The 24,295-nt window shown below is 43.3% G+C and overlaps 1 protein-coding gene across 2 annotated transcripts in view; it reads left to right on the top strand.

The window, feature by feature from the left end:
• TET2 (tet methylcytosine dioxygenase 2) overlaps positions 1-24,295 on the top strand; it is a 69,661-nt gene that overhangs the window by 37,838 nt on the left and 7,528 nt on the right. For both annotated transcript variants that reach the window (XM_015861428.2, XM_032444017.1), the window contains exons 2-8: positions 7,659-11,031; positions 13,195-13,285; positions 16,686-16,779; positions 17,854-18,062; positions 18,868-19,018; positions 21,180-21,269; positions 23,821-23,958. In XM_015861428.2, coding sequence (XP_015716914.1) covers positions 7,659-11,031; positions 13,195-13,285; positions 16,686-16,779; positions 17,854-18,062; positions 18,868-19,018; positions 21,180-21,269; positions 23,821-23,958 — 4,146 coding nt within the window. The remainder of the gene's footprint in view (positions 1-7,658; positions 11,032-13,194; positions 13,286-16,685; positions 16,780-17,853; positions 18,063-18,867; positions 19,019-21,179; positions 21,270-23,820; positions 23,959-24,295) is intronic.

Here is a 24,295-nt window from a genome sequence, read left to right as displayed (position 1 = left end):
TGAGAACACTCAGGGCTGGGCTAAAACAGGTCTGGCCAGTGCTGCCTGGGGTGGAGGAACAGGGCACTTATCTCCTGAGGCCTCTCACAAACCTATTTCTCCAATATGCTTATGAGCCATTGGTTTGCTTATCATACAAGTCACAGAAAGAGCAGAAAGAAAACATCACACATGGGCAAGAAAACCCAGTTTCCGATCAAATCACACAGTGACTAACAGCGCAAGATCCTTCCAAAGCTTGTACCCTTGTTTTGGCTCAGCTGCTCAGTCATCTCCATCTGGGGTTTGCAAACCCCCAGGCAAAGCAGGAGCCCAGCAGCACTGGCATGCAGCATCTCGCAGATGGACACACCGACATCTCGTGGCTCTCTGCCCAGGGACTCCCAGCACCGTCCTTTGGCACACTGTGGTGAAAGAGGAATGCATTTGGAGTTACAGGCTGCCACAAGTGAGGCCAGCAAAAGGGACAAATGCTATGCTTTGTCACCTAGGGGCATCTGTTGGAGCAGTGGTTGGAGGAGCTGGCCCCAGTATGGTCACTATGCTCGCTCCCTGGCCACAGCCTCTTCTCAGCATGGCCTTCACCTCCAACTTTTGGAGGAAGAATTTAAGATAGCTGCACTTCAGGTGACCTTTCAGGGTCCCTTGCTATCCCAAAGATTCTATAATTGTATGATTCATCCAAAGTTCCATTTTCAGCAAAACTGGGAGACCCAACTGGATTTCCTGATTGAAGTTAAAAGGATGATGGAAAGCAGAGCTGTGTAAATGGGTTTTCTGAGATGTTGCTGCCTACAATACTTTTTTCTCTTTGATTGCTTTTCTTCTCCCCAGATGCCAAGCAGGACCATTTCTGTTTCCATTTTCCATTGTTACTGACACATCACAATAAAATACTGAAATCTGTAGCAGGTCTTCAAGTCCACTAGTGTTTTTTCCTTTGGATCCTTACTTCTTTGTAGAAAGGGGTGAAGAGAGCCAAGAACATCTCACCCATTGCTTCTGGTTTACAAGGAGGATGCGCTATTTAGCAGGGAATTGCCTAACTCTGCCAAGAGCTGTGATGAAATCATTGTGGAGAGCCGAACCGACCTTGAGCTGCTGTCAGGAAGCGATCAACCAAAGAAATCCATGCTACATCCAGGTCTGAAGCCAGATGGACAAAGATCAGAGAAACTGGAAGATAATGATGACACTGACCTCTCGGTAACCTTCCCTAAATGGCAGGTTGATAACATCAAGTGTGTCTTGAAGAGCAGTTCAGCCACCAACGCTTGCTTATTTTGGCAAGCTCCCATGCTCTCAGAGGCACGCCGCGCTGCAGAGCTCAGCCGGAGCAGCATCAGCACTTAGCTATTGCTTTCGGATAGTTGATATTCTTCAGCCACCAGTATCAGCATTACCAATTGACACATAGAGTAGGTGAAGTAGCCAAGAGAAAATAATCTCTTGCATCCTACCATGTTTCAAGAAATTAATTCCATGCCCATACACCTGATAACTTTACCCACTCTGCCTTGCCAGCCATAGCTTGATATACCTAAACCTAGCACGACTGGCTGAGGTGAAGGGAAGAAAAGAAAGACTTGGCTTTGCTTTCTTACCCCAACATTTTTCCTGATGCTGACTGGAAACACCTCACTTTGAGCATGCTTACTTGAGCATCCTCAGCTTTGTGGTGTGACATGATGCTCTGCCAGAATACACCGCCTGTATATGCCAGATCTAAACCACAGAAACATGGTTCCAGCCAGCAAGAACAAGAGAAGGTAGCAGCCTTGGCCTGAATGTTCTGGTTGTTGCAGCAGGAAGGACCTTTTGTCTCTTACATCCAGCCTGCTCCTGAAGATCAGGCTTTTGGGAAACAGTTCCCATCTAGTGATACTGAGTTGGCATGGCAAGTGACTGGGAGCGCTGAGTGCTTCTGTTAGAAGTGCTGCCTGGTACAATCAGGTGCAAAGCTTGTCTGAGGTATTAATGAGAAAAAATAGGAACAAGAGAGCTATGTGAGGTGACATTATAATTCCTGTTTACTCTCATTTCGTATTCCTGAATTCATTCCTTTCGCATAAGTGTTTTTTTTCTACCCATACTGTAGAGGCATTTAATTGTCACTCTCCTTGATTTTATGCAATTGTCAGGGAGTGCAGTTTTTCATGCCTGTGTAGGTATTATGCATTCTCCAGTCTCAGTGATGGGCATATAATAGGGCAGGGGGAAATCACTGTACCGACCAGTTTAGCTTTACTCTCTTGCCCTGCTTTAAGGTCAAAAATCAAACCGATTCAAGTGCTTCTGTGATTAGATCATTGCACCACTGAAATGCAAGTACTGGTGTCAATAAATTGAAGAGGGCTAGCACTAGTTGGTTTAAAAATGCATGAATTATGAGGCTTCTGGCTTGGATAAGATTTAATGAATTATTAATCCTCATATTTCACAAATCCCGTGCCCTTCATTCCCTTATGTCTGTTTATATCTATATTCACCAGTCACCATTTCCCCTGTAAATTAAGGATAAATTAACTATAAATGAGGTAACAAATTTTTACCATCCCACATTTTCTTTCCCGTTTGACACAGATTATTCGTATATCTAAATACCAGAGAAGACAATTACATTCATGTAATACGACCTCCTGCAGAATGCAGCCACAGAGCCTCATCCAGTAGTTTCTAGATTAACCCTGTAACTGCTACATAAAGCTACAGTGAGAAAACAAGACGTATATGCATTTTAGAAAGAAATGTAATATTCACTCAAAGGCCTAAAATGACAGTGAAGGCACTGCATCCTTAGGCATGTTTCTACCAAGTCATTTCTAATGCACTGAATAAATAAACTATCCAAATAAAGAGACATCTAAGTGCAGGGCAAAAGGACCCCAGTGTCAGCCATGAAGCCCAGGCAACAGCAGGCTGCGTTTGTCCTGCTGGGGCCTCCTCAACATCCGCGTTGAGGTTGTACTGCATTCCTCTACTGCCACACTGCAGTGGGACAGCACTGGTGCTGGTAGGGAGAACAGCAAACCCTTAGGGAACTCCTTCTTTGCAGGCCAACATGGCATCTGTTTTTTTGTGGCATGGCATTTATTACAAACTACCAGCAGTGCTGGCTTGGGAAGAAGCTGTTCTGAGAAGGATAAAGCCCCAGAGTGTGGGCAAGTGTGTGTTCCTGGTCTTGCCTTCCTCATTGGTCTCCATGGGGAATCTTGTTTTGCTTCTCAGTGTATAAGCACAGTGCACCAAAAATGCAAAACATACACAAAACTCATTAAACTATACAAACAGTTTCCATATGCGCAACAGTAATAATGAAAATGTCTCCTTAATAAGAAATCTGGATGTGTTGCATCACCCGTAAGGGGTCTGAGTTAATGGCACAGTGTTCCTCCTACAGTAACCTTTGCTGCTCGCTTACAGGTACTTACCCAAAGCACATCTGAAGTAACTGCTAATTCACCAGGCCAGAGAAAAATGATGTTATGACAGCCACACAGCTATAAATCATGGGGCTGAGCATCACAACCACTTATACATCTTATTCCAGAATTAGAAAGAAAAAACTCTAGTGCCAAGATAACCAGAAACAATATTGCGTGTATACAAGTCCAGAATTTTCCAGTTTTTAGTGCTAAAGTTTTTACAGTGGTTTGCCTGCAGTCTAATGGATTGTACTTGAGCTGGTACAGAGGGATTTTATTTATTGCTCGGTAGGCATCAGTGCTGAACTTGGGGTTACAGGCTGCTCAGAGTTAAAACCTGAGGCATATCCTATTTATCTGCCAACTGAGCTTTTTGATTTTACCATGTGAGTGGTTGCATGTAGGAAGCATTCTGCTTATGCCTTTTCTCAGGTTTTCATTCATTCATCCTTGAATTAGGGGAAAAAAAACCAAAGCTCTACGCTTCAGAAACTTTTCCACTCAGCAGTTCAAATTTTGGACCTCTTTGCCCACAGTGTGAGCTTCTGAGGAGGGAAGCAATTGTACAGCGGCACATAGCAATACACTGCAAATTAAGCCAGCAGTGAAGCCAACTGTTTTACCCAGACAGGAGCAAGAGGGCGTAAGGAGAAAATACCAAACTTCACTTTAGCAAGACATAAAGGTAAATTCACTTCCCTTGTGTATTCCTGCCCAGCTGTGCAGAATTCTGTGCTGCCCTGCAGTACCTGTTTGCCCATTAGATCAGCTGAGCTGCTTTGCATTCACCGACTCCTGAGGTATGGGCGCTACTCAAAACAAGGTATGAATCTCTGGATTTGGTTTAAAGTAAAGAAAAGTTTTCCAGGAAAGAAAATCAGTGTAGCTAGGAGTACTTCTATTGCCACTTGGATAACAGCACCTTACACAGCTTTTCTGTTTTGATGTATTGGTAGAGGTAGCAGGAATATACCAAAGTTGCCGATAAACAAAGGAAATCTCTAACTCTCTTTCAGTGCCTGGTTTCCAATTTGCACCCCATATGTGGGGAGAAATAAATGTATGTACGTGGCTTGTATTTGAGAAAGTCAAGCAGCGGTGGACTGAATTATAACCTGAATGCATATCGGTGGAATGAGATGCTGATCCATTTGCACAGTAATGTGCTATATTTAAGTCACGCATCATGGCATCTTCAAAGAGGCCAGTCATAATTATGATGGATTAGACTGCAGAGTCAGTCCTAGATGCAGTAATTGTTTCACAGATGCTGCTGATGTGACTTGAATTTCTAATGAATTATAGCCGAGGAAGAATACGTATTGCTGCTAAATGGTCTGAATAAAGTACAGTTATGGGAAGAGAGAAATGCCTAACGGCTGTGCTTAGGGAAAGGCAGGTTTCCTTGGGTGGGCAGATCTGTTACCCCACACCGATCGTGAGGTGCAAAGAACTTGTATGACTGCAGACTTCATAAGGCCCCCCAGGCCTGCTGAGCAGCAACACCGAGACATCTTCACAGCGCCCTAGGTTAAAAGCAGTAAGAAAGGCCCAGCTGCCACGCGCCAGTTTTAAATTACAAATAATTGCTGTGATCTGTAACTGCTTGAGCAAGAATTGCACTAAGATGCAGCTTGAGAGGATTGTGAATAACTGAATGCAGACAGAGGATGAAGTGTAACAACCCTAGCTGCACTTTGAAGAACATAAATCTGGCATTTTTTAATCAATGAATTAACTTAATATTTGGAAGAACCAAGTACTTATGTTGTCTTTTGCATTGCCTAAGACAATCCCCTCTGCACTGGAGATGAGCACAACTCAAGGGAACAGGTTGGCTCACACTGTGAGGCTTTTGCCAACACAAGGAATGATTATCCTTGCCAGCCACCTAGAGAAAATAATGTTGTGCGTTTTAGGGACAGCACGCACCTCAGACTCCCTTCTGAAGCACAGATGTGCCCCTTGGGGACATCAGAACAGTCAGGCAGTCAGTCAGGCCCCTGCTTGGAAGCAAAAGGTGGGCTTGTCATACGGAGCTGAGAAGAAAAATTGTCTGGGAATATCTAGAAAATTAAGCTGTAAACCATACAGTACACTAGAATACAACAAGCTAGACTAAAAAAAGAAACGAATTCTGTTTCTTTTTTAAAAAAGAAACAAATATTTTAGGAACAGTTTGACAGCATGGTGTTAATTACCGTGGTTTCTTTTATTTCATTTCATACTTGTGCAGTAGAGCAGCCTACGTGCTCGTGTCTGAGCTGCAGGTCGGCTGCAGTTTATACGTATGAAAGGTGTGAAGGCAAAGAATGGTTTTCAAGCTAGGCTGACGTTTTATTTTTTGAGACACTGTTGGAGCGTAATTCTGCTGCCTTGCCTGGAATGACACATCAAAAGGATCCTTTTTGTGCTGCTTTCCCCAGGAAAGAAGCGAAGGCTTGTGTCTCAGGGAACTTTAAAGCTAGCTGGGGAGGTATGCTGGAATATATGTAGAAGGGAATAAACCTGCCTTACCTTGTCAAGAAAATAGAGAAGACGGTCAAATATTCTCTTCCATCCCCTTATTCATAAAGTAGTGTTATTTGCAGAGAGGATGTCTTCTGTCACACAAAAGATAAATTCAGTACAGAAAGAAATAAACTTTGGAAGGCGAAAAGTGAGTGTAAGACTGAGTTTGGGGTAAGGATGAAGCCAGGTTGTTGTTTGGGTACTTTCCAGACAAAATTTATGGTTGAATTGTCCTGATACCAAGATTGGAGCCACAAGCAACGATGTTTCTGCTGGAAGTAACCTATCTTGTGAAATACCGCTTTAAAAAGCATTGTAGAGTCATATTGGTTGAGCAAAGGAATACTGCACTGAGAACCATATCAATTAGATCTTTAATTGTTGGTTTTTGGTTTGTTGTTGGTTTTGTTTTGTTTTTTTTTACATTACTGTAGGATAAATACATGAGCAGAGCAGTGTGATGACAGAAGTTTTTGTTCTTGCATAGCGGCAAAACAGCCACGTGCCATGCCTGTGCTGATTCTGCAGTCCAGCCAGGCATGACATGGTAATGGAGAAGGCTTGCATTCCCCTTGATGCAAACTAAGAATAAAAACCTTCAGGGCAAAGGCATGCACAAGTTCAGATTTTCTCTGCAGTCTCACATCTGGAAAACCCTCTGCCAGTCTGTCTTCTGTCATTTGTGACTGTTTGAGAATCATAAAGCCAACAAAGAATAAATTACACACAGAGTCAAACAATGACTTTAGCAGTGGGATAGTGAATCTTGGGAAGATCCATGTGAACAGGATTAGATTGTCATTCTATGGAATTTATATACTGTACATTGTCAGTACTGTTATCCAAAGAAAAACCCGATTTTATAAATAAAATGCATAGTTTAAAGAAGAAAATGGGACTTTTTGTCCAAACAGGAAAAATCCTAGCTCCACAGCTGTGGGGCTCAGCTCAAATCCCAAATGAAGAGTTAAGTCACGCCTGATGCCTATAGCCTAAATTTAAAAGGGTACCTGAAAAAAATACAATTTCCATCAAAGTTGTTTGTTTTTTTTTTTCCCAGAAATCTCTTAATTTCTCTCTGTCAACATTACCCAGATGTTGAAGTGTAAGAACAGATCGCACCCAGGCAAGGTTTTGTCTCACATGTGGATTTTGCCACTTGTGTATGAATACTTTTGGGATGCCAGCTTCACATGACCTTGTCAGACAGCTGAAGACTGAAAAAGGGAGGTTTTCCCCTCTAATTGGCAAGCTTGGTGGCAATAATCCCTCAAGTCACACAAAAGGGGTTTGGCACACTTAATCAAATAACAGGATTAGCACCAAGTCTGGGAACCAGGGTTTCCGTGTGACTTTTCTGCCTTACCAAGGAGAATGGGCGACAGCAGAGGAGCCAATACAAATCATTCAAAAGCAGATACTACTTTTTTTCTACCGTTACGAGAGATGTTTTGGTGAAATATTTATTTGTGTGCTCAGTGTCGGTAAGGAACCACACCATATTTTCTCTCTTTTCATCCTGAAGAATAAACCTGCAAGGGGAGGCACAAGGCTGCAAAATCTGATAAGGTAGCGAACCTCCCCAAGGTGTGCCTGCGAGCTGTTGTGTGTGGAAACCAGTTGGGATGAAGGTGTGGGAATGCTGTAGGAATTGATGGCAATCTGCTATCCTCAGTGAACCTACAGCTAACCTGGGCTTTCTCCATTTCTTTTCTCTTGCAGATACTTTCAGAGGGCAGACTTGTGGATGGCCCCGGAGCAGGCCAGATGGAACAGGACAGAACCAACCATGTTGACGGCAATAGATTGAGTCCATTTTTAATATCACAATCTTCTCACATTTGCCAAGCAGAACCTTCTGCAGTGAAGCTACAGAATGGAACTCCAGCAACAGAGAGGCCTGAAGTTGAAGTCAACGGTGACCACAAGCGGCTGTTCAGTAAGAGCAACTATGGAGAGCCCCACGCAAAGGGAAGCCCAAACCACCGCATTAGCCCTGACCTTTTACAAGAGAAGAAAGTATGCTCCAAATATATGCAAAATGGTGGGATAAAACGCACTTTTAGTGAGCCCTCTCTGTTTGGACTTCAACAGAGCAAGAAAGTGAAACAAGACAAAGAGGTAAATGGAGAAAAAGCTGAGCCAGAGGATAACTATGAAAAACCAAGCATCTCCAATTGCTACAGTGAGAAGAAATCTGAAACAGGACAAGAAAATGAAGCTTCAGAGTTGATGCCGTCTACAAGATACAACAGTGGTGGTTCAGAAGACCCTCATGAACTCCTGATTCAGGATGAGCAGGAGCGGGAAAACATTAATTGCCACAACAGGGACGTTGTCTTACTACTCAAGAACAAGGCGGTGCCAATTCCTAATGGTGCTACAGTTTCTGCCTCTTCCATGGACAGCATGCATGGTGAACTCCTGGAGAAAACACTGTCTCAATATTATCCAGAACATGTTTCCATAGCAATGCAGAAGAACACATCTCATAGCAATGCCATTACCAGTCAGGCTACTAATGAGTTGTCCCATGAGACAACGCATTCATCCCATACCTCAGGGCAGATCACTTCCCCACAGACCTCAAACTCTGAGCTGCCTCAAGTGCCAGCTGTAATGGTTACTGAGGTCTACGGTGCTGATGACTCCAGTAAGCCACCTGTATTGCCAGGTAGCTGTTCACTTCAGAAACCAGAACTACAGCTACAGCAGCAGATTCCAGGCTATGATACACACCGGTTATCTGTAGGAAACAGTGCTGTTCATGGAAGCATAGGGCAGGTTCCCAATCAAGACCTCTCTCTAAGTTCCAGCAGTAACCTGCAAGCTCAGAATGCTGCACTGGAAAGGTTTTCTGAGCAAGCAGAAAAAAATGGTGCTTTCTTTACACAGAACTCAATGTTTCACAAAGATTCCTCAACTCCTCCTGCTCCAGAAATGAACAGTGCACTGTCTGTCATGGTGCAAGAAGGATGCCATTCCTATGACAACGGTTGCGATGAAACTCTTCCTGGAGAGATCAAGGATGAAGGGCAACAGCAGGGACCAATGCCAGAAAGTCCCAGCCTCAGCCAACAGCAACTTCACCCCCAGCAAAGGCTTCCGCAGCAGGTGCAAACGCCGCAGCACGAAGTCAGCCAGAGTGATCCCCGAGCTGCTGCAGCCGCCTCCATTCAGCAGCACCCAGAAGAAATGCCGCCGCCGCCATCAGAGCCTCCCCTCCAAAACCTGCATGCGTGCGGAAGCGATGGTGAGTTGCCTCAACTGTGTCAGCGTTTCCCAGGACAAAGAGAACCTGAGATTCCTCCTGACAAAGAAAAGGACCAAGTGAAAGAGTCTGTGCAACAGCCTCAGTGTTACTCAAAGCCAGCCTGGATAGAATTGGTTTCCACGCCGTTCCGGCAGGGAGAACTTCCCCACAAGTCCAATGAAGCATTACTGCGATCAGTTCTTCAGTACCAGGCAAATGCATCCAAAGCAGCTTATATGAAACAGTATGCTGGAAGTCCTGATGCATTAAAGGGGCCATCGGGACAGCCCCAGAGCCAGAAGATAATGCAACAAGAACAAATTCCCCTGCAGTACAAAAGTGAGAGCTCCCAGCTGCAGCCACATCCCACAGCTGACCTGCAGCTGCTGTTCCAAAAGCACTCACCACAGCCACAGCTCACAAAGATGGATTCCCTGCTCAAGCCCCGAGTGCAGCAGCACCCTCCGCAGCAGCTCCATTTCCAGCAACAACCTGAACAACAAATGGAACAGCCTTTAGGGGCCCCACTGAAACAGCAGCACTTGAATCCCCAGACAGGGGAAAGCGAACAGTTCTTGCATTCACACATTTTGCAACAGATGCTCCAAAAGCAGACACAGCAGACACAGATGCCGTGCAGTCCACACCTAACTCCAAACCAGCAACAGGCTCTGCAAATGAAAAGTAAAGAACCGACCCAAACTATTCCCCATTCTCAAAACAATACGGAGCAGCAGCCAGACAGGACATCCTTCAGTCAGCCCAGAGCAGATGAGTGCTTTCAAACTGGGAATAAGTACATGAAGCCAACTGCATTCCCACTGCATAGCCCTCAGCTAGGGCTAGAGCAGGTACAGAGCGTGAACAACAAAACTCCCCTTTACAGCCAGAAAACAAGTGCTGGTCTGCAGCATCCCTGCCCAAACAACGTGCACTTGATGTCAGACAAGAAGGAAAGTGCCGCAAATCTTGAACACTTTGGAGCAAACAAAGCACGTGACTTGCAACACGTGCAGTATTTCTCAAATAACTTGCCCCCCAAGCAAGATGTGAATCACTGTTTTCGAGAGCAAGAGCAACAGACCCAACAAGCTTCAGTTATACAGCTGCCACAAGGCTACGGTGGTAGCCTCAGTCAAGATCCCCCAAGCCAAAAGGCCGCACCGATGCCCCAGCGGTACTTACCGCACAGCCAGCAAACTCCTGCACACTCACAAGATCAGAGAGGCTGTCATTTGCAGAGCCAAACCCCAAAGGATTTCAATAAGCACGCTGCTCTAAGGTGGCATCTCTTACAGAAACAGGAGCAACAAGCATACCAGCAAACCAAAACTGAGGCTGGCGCCAGTGCAGCACGCAAGCCAATAAAAATTGAGGCTGGCACAAAGTCTAACTTTTGCATGCGTCTATCAGCTGCGCAGCTGGAAAACAAAATGTGGAAAAAAACAATTAAACAAGAGAATCAGCACTTTGGCTGTGAGAACACGCAACAAAAGAGCATCATCGAGACAATGGAACAGCAGCTAAAACAGATACAGGTCAAATCACTGTTTGATCACAAGACTTTTACTGTCAAATCACCTAAACACGTGAAGGTTGAAACAGCAGGCCCTATTACCATCCTATCCAGAAACACCAGTGCTGCAGAATTTGATACTCACACCCCGACTTTTGAACAGCAAGCAAATGTGTCTGCTGAGAAAACCCCGACCAAAAGAACAGCTGGAACTGTTCTCAATAATTTTTTAGACTCACCTTCCAAGTTATTGGATACTCCTGTAAAAAATTTATTGGACACACCTGCCAAAACCCAGTATGATTTCCCATCTTGCAGCTGTGTTGGTAAGTGCTGAGAGATGTACTAAAGACATAGCTGTTCACAACAAGAAAACTAGCCTTGGGTTCAGATTGCAGGGTTAGTTGGATGTTTCTCTTGGAGGTGCGTTTTTTGGTGTTGTTTTTTTGTTTTGGTTTGGTTTTAGAACAGCAACAAGTAAGGATTTACAGCAGTTTTTCTACACTGCTTTTACAGTCAGAATGCATGTGGACAGCCATATCCCTCACTTCCCTTCTCCTTGAGCAGCAGACATGTAACAACAACACACTGATAAAAAGCGGGTCATAACATTACAATCTAATTATTTGTCAAGGTTAGATATGGCATTTACAAAACACGTCTCGGGTCCAAACCTTATGATCTTTACTCCATTTTTGGCTCTAACAGCAAGACTGTTGAAGTTTGCCTCAGTAAAACCTAAGCAAAGAAGGCAAGACAGATTATTCCTCACTTGTTGCATGAGTTTATCATTCCCCTCGCTCACTTGTCTACTGCAAAGCTAACGAGAACAGCAGCTCAAAGAAGCTATGCAGGCAGCAATGAAAGAGCAGCAAGGAGACTCTTGGTATTTCTTCCCAGCATACCCAGTCCCTGCAAGCTGGAAGAATATAGCTGAGGGAAGAGAAGCAGAGTGTGGGACCCGTGTGAAGCACAGCCCCAATAGCCTGAGCTTCCATGCACTTACACTGCACGTGGCCATGTCTAACAGGCACTTCCAGGCCCTGCAGCTGGAGGAATTGGTCAGACTGAAGCAAAAGAAGCAGCCAAGAAAAAAGTCAAAGCTTTGCTATAGTTTCACGTACCAGTCCTAACAGCTTGGAATTGCTTACCAACTAAAAGAGGCTGAGTTTTGTCTCCTGCAAAACTGCCAGATTTGAAAACTGCCTTTTCAAATGCTCGAGATGATACATAGGAGCAAAAAGGAGGCAGGAGTTCCAGAGCTCCCAGGGAGAAGCCTGGAAGTGAGTTCTTGCTGTTTCTTTTTGCTTTATAAGAAACAACCTACAGCATGTAAGTTTATTTGAAAACTCTGAAGCTGTTCAGTTTTGAAGGCCATTTCTCCCATATAGTCAGCAAAACTTTTTTTCTGGCAATTATTTCATTCTTCCGGGTTTTGTCTTTTTTTTTTTTTTTTTTTCAGCCAGAACTTTAACTGCTAACTAAGCAAAAAAAGCCTTTTTTCCATTCATGTTTTAATTCTTAGCTTACCCCTTAGGAAACAGAGGAGCACAAAGCTCAGATCCTGTCCTCTTTGAGAAACCTCATAGAGTCATTGATAGAGCGTATTGCTCTGTCCTACTACCATTTCTTTGTTAAGGAGGTGTAAGCTACATCATTTCCCCCCAGACACATCCAGGCTTACAGCATGCCGCCTTTGTGCTCCAAGAGGTTGTGTGCAGCATCACCTCACTCAGCCTTTGGAGACAGCAGCACAGAAAGCCACCCCTTAACCACATCTGCACACCCCACTGGCTGCCCCTGAGCCCAGGCAGAGCCCGGACACTTCCATCTAGCTACAGCACCTTGCCTCCTGGTGTCAAAACCAACATATAGCTGACACTGCCAGTGCTGACATTGCCCTACCCATACACAGAATGCTGAGGCCCCATTCATAGCATGCAAGCAGTCTGGCTAAGCCTTGTGTGGGGTTTCCTTTAGCAAACATGCTTTCTTCATTTCTGCAGGTGGCAGAAAGTCTGCATAGCCTTAATAGCACTTTCTGGAGCTGCAAGTTGCTCCATAACACGTCTGCTGAAAAACAAGTACTGTACAGCTCACTAGTGTCAATATTTACCATTATTATCCTGTTTATCCTCCTTTCTAGATATTAGGAGAGGAGGAAATGGGAGGAGAAACAATTAATCAGTGATAACAGGAAAATGGCCTTTTGAATCTGAGTGTACAGCCTGAGATGTGAAACAACTGCCTGTGCTAGCAAAAAGCACACAGCCCGTATCGCAGCTATTTGCAGAGTTAGCTGGGTGTGCTTCATGTATTTTGTACAAATTACACAGGCATACTTTAAGACATAAGTGTTTGCAAACGGACCCGAGACCTATGCAGCAGTTTTATAACTGGTTAAATGCAAGCTTTGCAATGTTACTTTTTTTTTTTTTACATTAAAGAATTAGGCTTCAAAGTAATAACCTTTATTTTGTTTTAAACAGAGCAAATTATTGAAAAAGATGAAGGTCCCTTCTATACCCACCTAGGAGCCGGTCCTAATGTGGCAGCTATTAGAGAAATCATGGAAGAAAGGTAATTAGTGCAAAGGCACAGGGCAGATTAACGTTTATCCTTTTGTGGATGTCAGAATTTTTCCAGCTTTTGCACATAAAGAAATAAACAATTGCAAATCAAGTAATTACTTGTAGGCTTAGCGACTCCAGCGTTGCCAACATGACGCACTGTGCTATTCACCAGAGAGTCACAATATTTGACAGGGCTAATAGTCTGCTGGCTGGCATGGGCTGCGCACTTGGAGACAGGCGCCAGCAAACCCAAGCAGGAACAAGTATGCACCAGCCTGCCAAGCCAGGCGGTTGGCAATGGCTGCATGAACAGGCACAGACCTGGTGTTCCCCCTGCATGTGAGAATGCCAAGGTGGAAGGGAGACGGAGAGCAGGATACCAAACTGTAGTCATGTCTCTTTCTCCCTGCCCCAGTTGTTAAGTACGGGCACAACCCTAATGGGCTAAATCTAACTCTGTCACTTCCAGAGATGTGGAACAAAGTTATTGATAGGATTTCAGCCCAAGAATCAATAATCAGTTTAGTGACAAAACATCTCTGTCCCTTGGAGTATTGCACAAAAACAGCCTTATCTCAATTGTGGATAACCCCTCTATCACGTTGCATCCCTTAATAGATATATAGCACAAGTTCAAAATCCACCAGCGTTTAAAGTATTTAAATGTAAAACTGTCACACAAAAGTGACTTCGGCTCCATGAATTCTGCATTACCTGTAGATTTTGGGAAACATAGATGCTAATGGCCAGATTTTTAGTGGTATCTGAGGATTCAGTTCCCTCGTGAACAAACAAGCAAACAAAAAATTTCCCCAGTAAGTCCAAGACAGATGGGAATTTGACCTGTTAATACCTTAAAACTCTGAACATTGAAAGCAAATAGATGTCTTTGTGGTGCTGTGTCTTGAGCTAAGGAGAACAGCCTCTCAGCAGGGTCTGCTACCTTGTGCTCACAGAGCATGGACCACTAAGGGCACATTAAATCCTAAGGATTATCTTCAAGTGATTAGCCCTAAAATCCTTTCTCTTAGCACCTCCTTCCCTGTAACTCCGGTGCTCGGCCCAGCACTTGTTTTCAGCTTTGTGAGCAGTTGGAACACATGCAAGCTACATAAATCAGCTTCTTCCTGCAAAGGAGGAGTGAGTGCTGACCCTCCTGGGAAGCTTCTTACAATTTGTTATCTCCAAAGCTCTGACTGATTAATTCTTTAATATTCACAAACAGTAAATAAAATTGGAAAGTCATTCATGTCATCACGTCGATTATTAGAGATGAAACATTTTTCATTTCTTGACTTCGGAACACAATCTTTCATCCTTAATACTGACCTCGTCTTACCTCCCTCCATATTAATTTCATTTCATGTTGGCAGAAGGAAATCCTGAGAGATTACAGATACCGTGCTTATATACTTGGCCAGGCTCAGCAGAGCATAACACCAATGAGCCGTGGCTGGTTTACAGCTGTTCATATGGCATCAGCTGTGTGACGCCATGACAGAAGAACTCCAGAGCTCCTTCTGATTTTGTATAAAAATAACACTCAAAAGATTCTCTCAAATACATGTGTACAGTTGGCAACATTAATCACAACTTCAGCACTTTAAAATGTGCTTCCCACAAATATGAATCAACTTCTAAGATATTAGCACTGCCAAACAAACCAGGACTTGAGTTTGTTCTTATAGCTGATATTTTAATTCAAACAAATTTCTTGCAGAATTCCTGGTGGATACGTGCTTTCTTCTCCCACTCCCTACTTCATGCTCAGTGAATTCTGTTCTGATTTTGACCTGAATGCAGCCAAAGGCACAAATCCATCTGTGACAGCTGAAATGATTTGAGATGGTGCCTATTTCATTTGCAGTGTGCAATGCACAAGACAGATCTCTGGTGGCATCCACACACTTGTCCTGCAGTCCAGATTAGCAAACTGGTAGAAAATGTTCAAATTAAAACATGTATTATTTTTTTGTGGCTAATTAAAGAAACAAGTGTATGCTAACATCCAAGACCAAGTAGGAAAAAGTAATCTAACAGTTGCCTGCAGAACATGAATAGTACTACTTGATTTTATTTGTATAATTTCCTGTGACACTGAAATTTCACAATGAGGTGACTTCTAAAAATAAGTATTTTTCATTTCCTTTCCAGGACAGAAGTTTAAATACAAGTATTTGCTCTTAAATATGTCACCGAGATTTTAGGGTAAAAACCAGAGGGATGAAAGGTCAAAAGTTCTCAAGGCAGCATTAAATGGCTGCACAGTGAAAAGAAGCTAGCTTGATTGCTCCACAGGTAACAGGCAAAGAAGGAGATTATGATTTAGTCCCCACATATGGTTATGTTAAAAAATATACATATATATCACACCAATGGGAGCAGCAGGACTGAAGAAAGGGAGCTGGAGGTGGAATTTGCCCAGTCTCTGAAATGCTGCCAAGCCAGCACCGCAGCTTGGATCTGCAACACGGATCGCAGCCCCTGAGGTCTCTGACACACAGGTTCCTAGCAGAAGGCTCACCTCAGCCTAGCGTGCTCCTCCCTGGGCTCTGCAGGTGGGGCACCCCAGCTGCAGCAGCCCTGGGGGGAGAATAAGCTCGGAAACACTCAACAGGTCTGATGCTTTTTGCTAACGCGAGTCTTGCTTCACTTAGCATTTGCTATATATTTCCAGTTGGCCCATAATAGGGTATGAAAAGTGTCATTTGTCTGAGCAAAGCACGACTTGCCTCTGGGGGTAGGCCCTGACTGCATCAGCACCTGGACTGAATGCTGGTCGAGCTTGCCTGCTTCATTCTCAAAAAGGCACCCACAAATGGTATCATCCAGGGGCACCTTGTGATCCTAATTCAGTACAGAAGTCAGGCAGAAGTAAATAAGTAACAATTTATGACCAGATGATAAAGTAAAAGAGATAGACATAAAGCAAATTAATCATGGCTTAACTGATTCATACTGTATCTATACCAGAAACAAGCATAAAAAATTTAATAGAGTGGCTACTGCATGCCAGCTGTTCCACATCAATTACAGAAATTTCAGTCACCACTTCAAATTTAACCCAGAAATTGAAGAAAAACATAGAATTCCTTCCCAAAATGGAGAGACTTCAAGTCCACTTTTCAGAATGTCATTATCTGTAACAACTTTTCAAGGGACGCGGTTACAACTTTTGCTTGGGAATATTAATGTGATATGGATGATTTTTACTCAGCTGTGATGTATGAAAGCCATTTGCCTTTTTCAACGTATCGATCCACCATCACAATAAAACCAGCAAGATAAACCGCACTGCACACCCTTCCTCATAACTCACAGTATTTATTTTTTAAGATAAAACTGGCAAACGTGCCCGCATAGAACGAGATTAATCTGCTTACTATGCTTATCTTTGTCTGTTTAAGATTTGGACAGAAGGGTAAAGCTATAAGGATTGAGAGGGTCGTCTACACTGGGAAAGAAGGCAAAAGTTCTCAAGGATGTCCAATTGCTAAATGGGTAAGTGATGTATGTCCACAGATGTTAGTGCTCATCCAGTTTGGCACGATGGTTCACGTAAGCAAACAGCAATGATGTCCTTTTGTTAGCTGACACTGGGAAACCTAAAACAGCTCACCGCAGGAGGCCCACAGCCTGCTCCCACTGCTGTCTCTCACATTGCATTTGCTCTAGTTGCCTGGAGAACAGCAGGAATAAAATGTGGCCCAAATGTGTACGAAAACCTGAGAAGGAAGGCAGTTTGGATTTAAGATTCACAACATCACATGTTCTCAATGCTGTTTAATTTTAGCTTACAAATAAATCCAGGAAGCACGGCGCTGTGATATTTTTTAAATGCACTCTCAGTTCAAGAGGCATTAGTACACCCTTTTAGCAAACACTGTCTTAGGTTGGCACAAATTACTGAGTGGTTTGGGTCGGCTAGGAAAAGACAGGATGAGGAAAAACTGATCCATGATTATGGTCTCTATGCATGCCACCCTGCACCTTTATAGAAATACCCGCAGTGGCACAAGCACTGAGGAGCAGGGATGCTTGTCTTTGAGCAGTGTCTGCTGCTTTCCATTCACCGCTGTAATGTTTCCACATAGTAGGGGCACGCGAGGCCACACACAACTGGGTGCAGATTACAAGTTTAGCTGTTCAAGTAAGGAAGGAAAAGAGAGACAGCTCCCACGTCAGGCTGTTTGGTCTCTTCCTGCTGCCTTAAGTGCAGCTCTGCACAAGTAGGCATCTCACTCCTTGCTTTCTTTTGCCCTCTAATCAAACTGGGTCACTTGTATCACCATGCCAATCCAGGAGGATATTTCTGCTAAATCAGAAAAGCTGTTTCCCACCTCTGTAGCTTTGCACGTTGCCCTCTCAGTGTCAGATTCATTAAACAGAAAGGGTGGACCTGGCTTATGCTGCCAGGTGGGAAAAGTGGTGTGTTACCAGAAACAAAGCAGAAGAGATAAGTAGAAGTAACCTCACACACACGTGAATGCTGAGTTTCCCTATTCTCTTGCTCCTCTCACTAAGAAATGCTTTGTTTGTGTTGGGGCTCTGGGGTGTGTGTTGCTGTGCATGCAGGTAGTCCGCAGAAGCAGTCAGGAGGAAAAGCTGCTCTGCCTGGTGCGTGAGCGAGCGGGCCACACGTGTGAGACGGCGGTGATTGTGATCCTCATCCTGGTTTGGGAGGGAATCCCAACCAGCCTGGCTGACAAGCTCTATTCCGAACTCACCGACACTCTGAGAAAGTACGGCACGCTCACGAACCGGCGCTGCGCCCTGAACGAAGAGTAAGTGACACAAAGAGCGTGCTCACCGACCTGCAAACCCACGTCCAGCCTCAGAGCTGGCATCCCCACTCGCTCCTTTACCGTAAATGCACATCCCTGCCAAGCTATTTCAGGCACTCTGAAAACCCACAAGCCTTCAGAGAAAAGCAAAGTAAATGTTTTGAAAAATCAGGGGAGAAAAAAACAAACAAACATCTCAGAGTTGTGAAGCTTCTCAGTGTGTTTAAAGGAAGAAAGGTGATTTAAAGGAAAATCTCAGCTGCGGGCAGGAAAGCAGATAGTTCTGCCTTGAAATGAAAACTAGATGCACTAAATCATATGATATGCCTACAGAAGCTAGCCTGAACCCAAAGTAATAGCACTTCTTCCATGTCTTCCTGACAGTGAAGAACACATAGATTAAAATAACCCAGTTCCCACTGTATTTTACTTACTTTGGCTGAATGGGCGCAGCCATATTTCAGGAGTCTTTTGCCAAACCCTTGTCAGAGAGCTCTGCAGCTTTGCAGTGCCATCAGCATATACTTCTTTGAGGTATTATTGATATCAGTATCTAAAAGAGCACCACACAAAAACCCCTTCTTTTGCGCAAATCCAGGTTTCTCAGATAAGTATATAAAACTCACAGTGTTTGCTTTGCAACCATAAAATTACTTGTTGTGATGAATTTCTCTGTTGTAGTACGTGTGTCTCTTTCATTTCTTCATTATTTACGGGTGGAAGAAGATCCAAGGCTGGTGATCCCCCACGGCACCGGCAGAACTGCCCCGCCTGCTGCTAACAGCCATATTCTCTTCTTCTTTAGACGGACTTGTGCATGTCAAGGGCTGGACCCTGAAACTTGTGGTGCTTCATTTTCCTTTGGTTGCTCCTGGAGCATGTACTACAATGGTTGTAAGTTTGCCAGAAGCAAGATTCCAAGAAAGTTTAAGCTGATGGGGGATGATCCTAAAGAGGTTGGTGTCCATTTCTAAAATGAAAATGCCTCATTTGCAATGAAATGCTTTCTGTTGCTCTGCAAATAAGAGATATGGTACGAGAGGCCAAGGGCCAGAGCCCTTCTTGAACTGCATACATGTAGGGTAATTAAACAACTGCCAGCAAAACTGATTGATTCCAGTCAGTGAGCCAGCTGAATGGACTGTCCAAATTCTGACAGCTGGTAAAAACCCTGAGACTTGAAACCATGTTTGCAGGCTTTCACAATTAGAAGAAAGGGCACGGCCTGAATAATTGTAGCTGTTTGAGGCCTGCAATTGGGCATTCCCTAGTGGCAGAACGGAAGGGTTACCAACTGAACACATATAACATCGCAACTGGAAACTAGAGCAGACCGCGTGGAGGCTAATATGACGAAACTCTGAAATTACAATAGGAGTAAGAGGGTAGAAGACTACATACAGCCTTGCCCCACTGATAGTTTCCAGACAGGGCTCTGTGTTACAGCAAACAGGCAACTGTTCAAAATGAGTCAGAGTCAAACAACATTGACCTTATACAGGGCACAGGATACCTTTGAAGTTATGATTACAGTGAGTGCTGGACACCTCCATGTGTCTGGGAGGTTCCAATGGTCTCGTCTGTTTTTCAACATGCCTGTGCAAATGTAGTCCTTGGACTGCTGCTCATAAACTGATGCATAGGTCTGCAGCTTTTGCTCTACTCTGGCACCTTATGTAAACCCAAGCATTTCTTGTACATGATCAGTCAGGCATGTCTGTATCCTATGGCCTGTGCTGAGAATATCATAATTACCATATACTTTTTCCTCCCTCCTGCCCCTTATCTTCCCAAGAGTGATAAAGTAACTCCTTCAGTCAGGCTGTGGCACAAAGCTTTCTTTATCATAGCTTGCAGTCCTAAGTCCCCTACATTTTCTAAGCTGGATACCTGGCCAGAGCCCACCAGAGCACTCTTCCAACTTGCATTCCTGGATTTACTTCCCATGCTAGCCAAGGCTGGGCAGAGAAGACAGTTTTGCCCTCTAGTCTTGGCCCCAAAGTCAGAGGCAGTCAAGGCAAACATCCAGACTGGGATCTGGGTCCCACAGCATAGACACTGTTTACAGACAATACAGATGACACAAATAGTATCCTCACCAATACAAAACTTGAAGCTACACTTAAAAATGGTAACCTTCCTACCAAACAGAAGCTCCAAGTTTTGGCAGCAGCCACAAAGTCACAAGAAGATATTTTTTATGATTTCACGATGTCATTTTGGAGTCCCAAATTCCAGTTTTATGAGGAGATACTAAATTTTTTAGCACTGAACACGTCTCTGTCAAAGCCATAGGTTTTTCACAGGTCTTCTCATGTTGATGAGAAATACAAACTCCTAAAAAGTGAGTACACCACTCCATTATGCCACTATTCTATATGAGATTTGAAATGAAAAATCACGGCACCAAAAGTGAGGCTGTGAATTCAGGATCCCCATCCTGACAGAATGGAGAGCAACTCTGGAATGTGCTACTGGAGTACAAGCATTTTTCGAAGGCCCTGCATTTTGAAAGTTCATACCTCTCCTAACAGAAAGGAACGCGGTCATTCCTACCTCCACAGCACTGACTGCCAGACACGTCCACAACTTGGGATTGCTTAAGGATTGGAAACTTTTGAAGTCTGAAACATCAGAGTAATTTTAAATTGTTGCATGAAAAGATAATTTAAATGTGTTGAAGTACTGTTATCACAGCGTGCAAAACCTTTATATTAGCCAGATTAACTTGATGGAGCATTCTGATATTATTCCTCTCAAGTTTTCTAAAGAGTATTATTTTCCCAAAACTCCAGTAGAGAAAATAACGAGCGTCATCATGTTTGGACCCAAAACATCTTCACATTGAAGAATGTGATTCTTTTTAATATAAACCAAATTAAGATTATAGTGTGTGATGCCCTCTTGCAAGGATCACACTACACTACTAGCACGCCACTTTCAAGGCTGTGAAACAATATAATTACAAAGGAGATTAACGACAGAGATTGTCTAAACTAGAATGATGATGACCTAGGCCTTTACACATCTATCGCTGCATTGTAACAAACCTTAACGTTTTAGGTCCCATACATGCAGTATGGAAATGTCACTGAGCTGTTTTTCATCTGCTAACAGGAAGAAAAACTAGAATCCCATTTGCAGAATCTGTCAACCCTGATGGCACCCACCTACAAGAAGCTTGCACCTGATGCATATAACAACCAGGTATGGTGGGGAAAAGGGGAACCGGAGCAGTCACACACAACCTGACTTCTACTACACTTTCCACAGCACTTCATCTTTGAACCAAACCATGTATGTACATTGTGTACCAGCATTCCTTTGACACTGGGCTAATGGAAACAAACAAAATCATCAACTCCTCTTGAAATGCTTTCAAAAGTAAAACCAGATGAATTTTAACTATTAACTACAGCTAATCTTTTCACCTGTGTCAATGAAACAAGATTATTACTGAGCAGAAGTCTTGAGCTCTGCAACACAAGGTTTCTCAGTTTAGAATGATTCACCAGCCACACTCACAACACAGCCATAAAGATGGTACAAGGCTGGCAGTAGCATCAGATGGTAGTACATTATATTGCAATTGAGTCTTGAAACCAGTTTCATGTCTGTTCTCTCAAGTGGCTTTTATAGATATACTTTTAAAACAAAGCTTCATAGTTGAAGGCACTCAGCCCTGCATATGCACACAAGTGCTTGCACCAGCATTCTTGCACATGGGGCTAATTTATGCAGCGTTCTGTTGGACTGTATACATAGGTGCCAGCACATTCAAAGCTGTATGAGGTTCCTGGGTGTGGTGGTCTCTTACTTCAATTCCTTTACCAAACATCTTCCAGATACCTACACCAGAATTCGACACCATAGCCCTTTGAAACGTGTAATGGTTGGCCTTCATTTCCATTGTTCAGGCTCACTACCCTTACAGACATTCACAGAATGTACAGCCTCCAGGCTATCAGCATAATTTCAAACTGTGACACCTTCTTTCTTTCCCACTGACAACATTAAGCCCAGTCAAAACATCTACTTGCTGTAGCAATCAGCACAGAACAGGCTTTCAGCTGTAATGGAAGCAGTAAGCTATAAGGAATCTACCCATTTTTACCAGCAGTTACAATTACTCCTTTACTGCATATTTAACAGCAATCAGACAAGGTAAGCAGGTTTAGTACAGACTGATGCAGTTTCATTTACCTGATCAGATAATGCTTGGAGACGCACTGTGGAGGAAATAGTGGCCTTGTGCCCACTAGCTGTGGTTATCTCTCCAAACATCTGAGACATTCTGCAAGAGAAGAAAGGCAGAGGAAGAAGAAAAAACAAGGGGGTGGTGAAACATAAAATGTCTCTTTGCTTGGGCTGCTTTCTTTTCCCATCAGAGTTTTCTAGAAAATGTTTCTTCATATCAGCCATGGCTGCGCTTGACGCTAGTTGACAATACGTGCTTTTACAAGTTTCTACTGTTACCTTAGATAGGAATTAACATGCATGGCCTGGCCCATCTCAGGAGTTCCATGTAAGCCTTAAGCTTGTGGGAAAGCCAAGATGAAGCGCTAGTACCAGAGAGATGATAAAGGCCTAATTTGTGTGGCTGCAGTAAAAGGTGGTGAAAACCAAATGGCCTTAATGATAATTCAAATTCCCATATTAGTTCTAATCCCAGTCTGGATTATATCTTGGATTAAAATCTAGAATTGGAACGTTTTTTCCAACTGGACCCAGCAGAACATCTCATAGAACCTTTGCATCAATGTGTTTTAAACACACCCTTTAATTCTGACCCAGTTATAGTGTGGATAACATTTCAAGCCACTCTCATTTGGTTCCAAAGAGGTTTACACATTTCAAGTTTTGTTTCAATTTTGTTCTTAGATTCCAGTGAAGGAAACATTCCATACATTAAAAACAAAATTGCTGTGAGCAAATTGGACCTGGATCTGTTTACTGAACTTGGGTCAAGACTTGGCAAAATTTCTAATTTCACATTAATTTAAAATAGAATCCATTAAGGTCCATTAAGTGCAGTTCTTTTGCATTCACTTCAAGGGTCCAGGAATTCAAGTGAGGCGTGACATTTCAAATGGAGTTTCATTTTTTTTTTTACTAAATAAGATACAAAACAGTCATTTGTAAGACTTGATGTTTGACTACCAAGTCCTTTCCTTTTGCTTAAGACTTACTGTTGCATAATAAGATCTTTGTAAAGCTCCTTAACAGGGAGTACATGTGTAGAAAATGCTGTCTTGACTGCGTTATCTTTTTGGGCAGGGCTTAGTACTGTACTAACACTAACAACATTTACTTTCACTGGGCCAAAATATTACAAATAGAAAAGTTATTATTTTTCCTGAAGTCATTCTGAAGACAGTTTTCTCAAGTAATTTTCTTGTAATAGCTTGGTATATTTCCAGTCTACACCTACGTATCACTCTTACAGTGCCAGACACCAAAACCATGCACTGTATTTGCCACATAAAAACACAAAACACTGGCAGAGAATCAGAAGTAATATGCAAGGAGAAGTATTATTGGCCAATTTTGCAGTCACAGCAGAGTCAGATTGGAGCAGGGAATCAAGCAGCAAGGAGCAAAGTAGACATCATATGAAATTAGCACAAAACAGCTTATTTGCTTGAGATCTGCATGTCACCACCTGAGAGATGTCAGCAGACTTGTGTGTTGTTCAGTGCTAAGTCCACCTGTTGGGGTACCAGGGCAGGTTGTGGTGATACCTGTCATCTCTTCCCAGATCGAGTACGAACACAGAGCTCCCGAGTGTCGCTTGGGTTTAAAAGAAGGTCGCCCATTCTCAGGGGTCACTGCCTGCCTGGACTTCTGTGCTCATGCTCACAGAGACTTGCACAATATGCAGAACGGGAGTACACTGGTAAGTCAGCGATGCATACAGCCTCCTTATTCCAGCAGTAATTTCAGACATTTAATTCATTATCTTCAGCATGTTTAAATTTATAATTACATAAGGTAGCTTGCTAAAAAAAAGCAGCATTAAGCAGTAATTGAGCTAACTCATTACCCCCTGCATCATTTTTCATTTAACTGAATGAGACTTACGATGTATTAAAGGTTTAATGTAGAACCAGTAAAAGAGAAACCATGGAGACGGTGGGAAGAAGGCTCCAGCAGGGCTGAAATGCCCATTTCATGTTTCCTGGGACAAAATCTTGATTTTTTTACATACTTTTTTTTTTTTTTTTTTTTCAGAT

The sequence above is a fragment of the Coturnix japonica genome, chromosome 4 (assembly GCF_001577835.2).
Source record: "Coturnix japonica isolate 7356 chromosome 4, Coturnix japonica 2.1, whole genome shotgun sequence".
NCBI lineage: Eukaryota > Metazoa > Chordata > Aves > Galliformes > Phasianidae > Coturnix > Coturnix japonica.
The sequence above is the reverse complement of the archived record's forward strand: the minus strand, read 5'-3'. Positions and strand labels throughout refer to the sequence as shown.